This window comes from Peromyscus maniculatus, chromosome 3 (genome assembly GCF_049852395.1).
Source record: "Peromyscus maniculatus bairdii isolate BWxNUB_F1_BW_parent chromosome 3, HU_Pman_BW_mat_3.1, whole genome shotgun sequence".
Classification (NCBI taxonomy): Eukaryota; Metazoa; Chordata; class Mammalia; order Rodentia; family Cricetidae; genus Peromyscus; species Peromyscus maniculatus.
This window is the reverse complement of record NC_134854.1, coordinates 71,003,170-71,009,169: the sequence shown is the minus strand read 5'-3', so window position 1 is coordinate 71,009,169 and position 6,000 is coordinate 71,003,170. Positions and strand designations below refer to the sequence as shown.

General features: G+C 44.5%; 1 protein-coding gene across 3 annotated transcripts in view; it reads right to left on the bottom strand.

The window, feature by feature from the left end:
* Positions 1–473: 473 nt before the first annotated feature.
* The window catches only part of Ube3c (ubiquitin protein ligase E3C), a 112,058-nt gene continuing 106,531 nt past the window's right edge, over positions 474–6,000 (bottom strand). For all 3 annotated transcript variants that reach the window (XM_006988920.4, XM_076566724.1, XM_076566725.1), the window contains exon 23: positions 474–1,910. In XM_006988920.4, the coding sequence (XP_006988982.2) occupies positions 1,740–1,910 (171 nt within the window). In that variant the 3' untranslated portion in view covers positions 474–1,739. The remainder of the gene's footprint in view (positions 1,911–6,000) is intronic.

The window sequence follows — 6,000 nt, the reverse complement described above, 5'->3', positions numbered from 1 at the left end:
AGGAAGATTTTTTTTTCCTCAGCAATTTAATATAAGACCCATTGAGAACGGGTACCTGGTACTCCTAACAGATATTCCAGGGCTGATGCTGGTCCCAAATGGCTGAATGCAAGGGATCACAGGCTTCATGGCTTTCTATATTACACACATATGTGACCTGTCTACTGCAGCAGAACACAACTGACCAGTGACCTGGGGTAGCACTCCAACACAATCTTGGGGGAAAAGATTTAATGTAAATATTTACCCATTAGGATGTACAAATAAATAAATAGGCTCAGAAGAGCCGACAGAAAAAAAAACACAAATATGTTAACTGCCAATTTATCTCCAGTCTCAGATACTTCACTTCTAAAATACTAATACACAAATTAACTAATAAAAAGATAATAGGACATTCAACATAAACATCCCCAAACAAAAAATAAAATCAAGGATAAATGCTATTTCTTCCTATGTATCAAGACTACAAATAGCATTTAAACACTTTATTATTCAAATTAAGAAATTATACATTTTGTCTGATAATGGTCATTGTCTTAAAAGTGTCATTCAGTTTTCCCACATTTCAAAGTATATTGCTAATTCTGGTCACCTAACCCAACAGCACAAAGAGCCTCCAGGCGCAAAGATGCTGGACTTGGCAGAGACGCGGGGTCTGGAGTCCTCAACCAGCTCCATGTTGGTCCTTGCATGCTGGCCTCCTAGATGCTCCCCTGCTTCCTGTTTGCAGAGGCTGTGGTCACCTGGCAACAAGTTGGACCCTGAAAAAAGTGCCTAAGTGAGAATCACCTGGCCTGATGTTCTTCCCTGACACACACTCCAGGGACGCTGTCTTCTTATCAAAGCACCAGCAGGAAGCAGAGGTGCTAAGGCCTGGCAAGTCCCCCCCGAAGATGCCTAAGATGGGCAGTACTGCCGGGCCAGGAGGGCGCGTGGATCACGGAGAGACGCAGCCCGCCACTTTGGTTCAAATGACTTTAATAAAAGCTGCAGTGCTCACATCCCCCAGTCGCCAACTCACTGTAGGTGACACAGTACCTCAGGAAGTGCAGGGACCCTCCTCCTCCGCCTCCCCGGAAAGCTCTCCAGGTACAGAGCAGAGACAGGAAAAGAGCAATGAAGGCAGCAGCCACCTCACACCCACACAGCCATGTCCAAACCTCATGATGCAGGTCAGTAGGAGTCTGAAGACAAGCATGCGAGTCCCGCCTGGGGGACATGGCTTACAAAGCACAAATAAAATAATACTAGCGTTATCCATTTTCCAAACCTAATCACTTTGGGAAAAGGCAGCAGGAAAAATGCCTTCAGTTTTTACAATTAGGCTTGTAAACAATCAACCACATGAGAAGCAGTGGCTCTGGGCTCTGCATATCAGCCCCAGATTCCGTCTGCAGATATGGGGCCTGACCCAGAGGGGATATGAACTAGGTCAGCAAGGCCAAAGCTTCATCTTTGGTTAATTTCACTGAGTTGCCACTAGTCTAAAACCTGTGCTCTTCTTGGCAAAAATTACTAAACCAGCCACACGGCACATAACAGTGGTTAAGTTATGTGAAAAGCAATGTCCATCTATGTAAGTGACTGTGTCACAATAAAATTATCTTAAAAAAATCAGAAAGGGAGGAATGCCAGAAAGAAGGCCTGAGGAGAGCCGCGGGTCCCGCCTGAGTGCTCTCGGGGGGTTTGGCAGGTGCTGGCTGCCTTTGGGTCAGATCAAGTTCCCTGGGCTCAACTCAGCTCAGCTCAAAGCCAGCAGCACACTCGATGGCATAAAGCAGTTTGCTTCGCAGCAGGGCTTCATCATAAAATTCTGGGAGCTTCAGCAGATTCATGCAGGTGCTGGCTGTAGGTAGCCGCTCAAGGTCCGAGCCTCCATTGTGAATGCAAAACGCAGGGTACAGCTCCTGGAAGACAGGGCACAGGACATGGTTAGAGGGCTTAGGCACAGCCTGAGCTTGCTCTGCCAGAGAGGTACTGTTGCTCTAGCATCTGCCTTTCTCAAAAGTAGTTATTCTTTCTTTTAAAGAAGGTTTTATTTTAAATTATGTATGTGCATGTACTTGTGTCTGTGCATGCTAAGTGCAGGCCCCCAGAAGCCAGAGGTGTTGGCAATACTCTTGAAGCTCAGTTACGGGTGGTTGGAAGCTGTTTGCCATGGGTGTTGAGAACTTAACTTGGGTCCTCTACAAGAGCAGCATGGGCTCTTAACCACCAAGCTACTTCTCTAAACCCTTGCCTTTCTTTATGATACTTTTTTTTTTTTTTTTTTTTTTTTTTTGGTTTTTCGAGACAGGGTTTCTCTGCGTAGCTTTGCGCCTTTCCTGAAGCTCACTTGGTAGCCCAGGCTGGCCTCGAACTCACAGAGATCCGCCTGGCTCTGCCTCCCGAGTGCTGGGATTAAAGGCGTGCGCCACCACCGCCCGGCCTCTTTATGACACTTTTTGTTTTTGTGTTTCAAGACAGGGTTTCTCTGTGCAACAGTCCTGACTGTCCTGGAACTTGCTCCGTAGACCAGGCTGACCTCAAACTCAGAGACCTGCCTGCTCCTGCCTCCTGAGTGCTGGGATTAAAGGCGTGTGCCAGCAGCCTGGCTACCCAACCCCCTTAAAAAAGATTTAAAAAAAAAAATGCATTTATTTTTGTTTTATGTGTATGAGCATTTTGCCTGCATGTATGTATGTGAACCATATGTGTACCTGAGCCCTAAAGTCAGAAGTGGGCATCAGATCACCAGAACTATAGTTATAGACAGTTGTAAGGTACCACGTGGGTATTCTTTAAGAACACTCATTGCTAACAACAACAACAACAAAAGGCATGGTGGCACACACCTTTAATCTCAGCACTCAGGTGGATCTCTGTGAGTTCGAGGCCAGCCTGGTCTACAGAGCGAGATCCAGGACAGGCACCAAAACCACATGTAGAAACCCTGCCTCGGAAATAAACAAACAAACAAATAAATAAAACCACATACTGATCTTAACAAGTGAGTCATTTCTACAGGCCCTGGTCCACATCTATCAAATACGGAGGAAACTAAGGCAGGACTAGGACTGGATTATGAGCTGATGTCAGGCCATGCTACAGAGAAGAAGGGAAGGGGGGGGCAGAGAACGTGCATACTGAAGAGGGAGAAAACTTACAGGAGAGGGCAGGGGTCAGGTGGACACTTCAAATGAGCTGCGGTATACACACTGAATTTAGAAGCCATGTAGATGTGTCAACAACACACATCAACAGGAAACATGATAGAAATGGGAGCAAAGTGCAACGTCTACACAGACAGCAAGTAACTATTCACTGGAGGTGAGCCACATAGCCAGCATGATTTCAAGTCATTAAAAAAACTGAAATTGAGCTGAGCAGTGGTGGTAGCACATGCTTCTAATACCAGCACTTGGGAGGCAGAGCCAGGAGGATCTCTGTGAACTCAAGGCCAGCCTGGTCTACACACAGTGAGTTCCAGGACAGCCAAGGCTACAAAGAGAAACTCTGTCTCGAAGAAAAAAAACAACAAAACAAAAAATTACACTGAATTAATGTGTGTGCACATGCAAATACACCATGACATGAATATATGAAGGTCAGAAGACAACTTGCAGGAATTAGTTCCTGCTTTCAATTATGTGGGATCCAGGAATCAAACTCAGGCTTGGTGGCAGGTACCTGCTTGAACCATCTCACCAGCCCCACAAATTTTTTATTTTGCTTTGAACTAGCAAGACCAATCTGCACGTGTGTGATGAAGGACAAGAGTGGATGGATGTATTAATGACCAATACATGGTCCCTTCAGAGATGGTACTCAATGAAAGGGATAGCTCTGAGGACTTGAGCTTTTTTTGTACAAATCATTTCTGGATGTAACCTAACAGCTGACCAGAAAAGTTCTTTCTAGAAACTTTCAGTTGGTGATAAAATGATATATACTTAAAAAAAAAAAAAAAAAAAGATTATTTATTATGCATACAATATTCTGCCTGCATGCCAGAAGAGGGCGCTAGATCTCATTAAAAATGGTTGTAAGCCATCATGTAGTTGCTGGGAATTGAACTCAGGACCTCTGGAAGAGCAGCCAGTGCTCTTAACCACTGAGCCATCTCTCAGCCCATGATATGTACTTTGAACATGGTCATAGTCACAGGTGGCTACTAGCATCAGTTAGAGGTGACTCAAGTGCTAGACCCAGCACAGGGATGAGTCTCCCACCCTGCCTACAAACAGATCTGAGGAAATGGTTACATCTGTGCAGTGCTGCTGCCGAAAAGGGAAAATTCAAACCTAAAAACTGAGCAAATCTGTTGTTTCTAATGTCTCCCATTTTATCATGTTACAGACAGGAACATAAAGATGAGCCAAGAGCATGCAGCTTGTTTATGGCAGTATTAAGTACATGCTAACAGGTATATGGACAGGATGGTGCCAATGAATGCTATTTAAAGACGTGACTGTGCATGTTGGTTATTATTATTTTTAAAGATTCATTTTTTATCTTAAATGCATGAATGTTTGCCTGCATGTATATGTACCAAATGCATATGTGATACCCTCAGAGGCCAAAGGGAGTCCGATCCTCTGGAACTGGAGTTAAACGATGTCTGTGAGGTATTACGTGAGTGTTGGGAACAGAAACCAGGTCCTTTGAGTCATCTTTCCAGCTCCATGTTGGTTATTTATTTATTTATTGATTGATTGATTTTTTTGAGACAGGGTTTCTCTGTGTAGCTTTGCGCCTTTCTTGGATCTTGCTCTGTAGACCAGGCTGGCCTCGAACTCACAGAGATCTGCCTGCCTCTGCTTCCCAAGTGCTGGGATTAAAGGCGTGCACCACTACCGCCAGCAGTTATTTTACTATTATTATTACTTTGGTTTTTCCAGACAGGGTTTCTCTGTGTAGTCCTGGCTGTCCTGGAACTCACTCTGTAAATCAGGTTGGCCTCTAGCTCATAGAGATCCGCCTGCCTCTGCCTCCTGAGTGCTGGGATTAAAGGCGTGGCCACCATTGCCAGGTGGTTATTTTTAATGTACAACACAGAAGCCCTCATTTGTATGTGCAGGTACCCAGACTCTTTAGGTGTGTCCACAGACATTTAATACAAAGAAGAAAGTATGTTTTCTTCTCTCATTCTGTATCAGCACGTCATAGCCACCACTCTGTGCCTTTTTTTTTTTTTTGTTTTTTTGTTACCATGTCTTACGACTGAGTAGCACAGTGTTCCCACTGCATAGGAGCACACAAACTGCCGAGAGGCACACATGCAGTTTCAACACTGCATAAATAACAAGACCGTGAAAACTACTTGTTTGCTTGAGACTCATTTGTATATTCTGGGCTGACCCTGAACTATGTAGTAAAGGATGACTTAATTCCTGCTTCTCCTGCCTCTACCACCCAGGAGCTAGGATGGATGACAGGTGTATCTCTTCATTTAGCAAGAATTGTGTGATTAAGTTCACAATTATACTTGTCTGTAGGCTAAATATATATCTGTCAGATGCTGATGGTAACTGCAGACCAGTACATGGGATCTAAAGAAAGGAAAGACAGTACAAGTAACTAACAGCAACACCTCATTTTTACCCATGAGCACCATCAGGTACCATCTCATACCTGAGATGTGACTGTGCTCTTCTCCAACACAGAACAAAGCAGAGACTGCCCTGAACTGGCTTACTCTCTCAACTAACTGGTACAGATTTCAGATGCCTACCTAGCTCACCCGTCATGGCAATTGTCAACAAGATGAGGCCCTGGGGAGCAAAATGGTACATGTACATATGGCTGGTGACTGGGTTTTGGAGGTCTACTTTTCAGGTGCTGTGTCTGGAATGAAGGCAAATTATTTAAGGTCACATGATAGGACACTATGATGTTCACTGAAAGCATTTCAAGCTGTGTCTGTCATCCTGTCATCCCAGCACTTGAAAAGCCTTAGCCTTCTGTGCTAAGTTTTATGTCAACTGACACAAAGCTAGAGTCAGCAGAGAGGAGGGA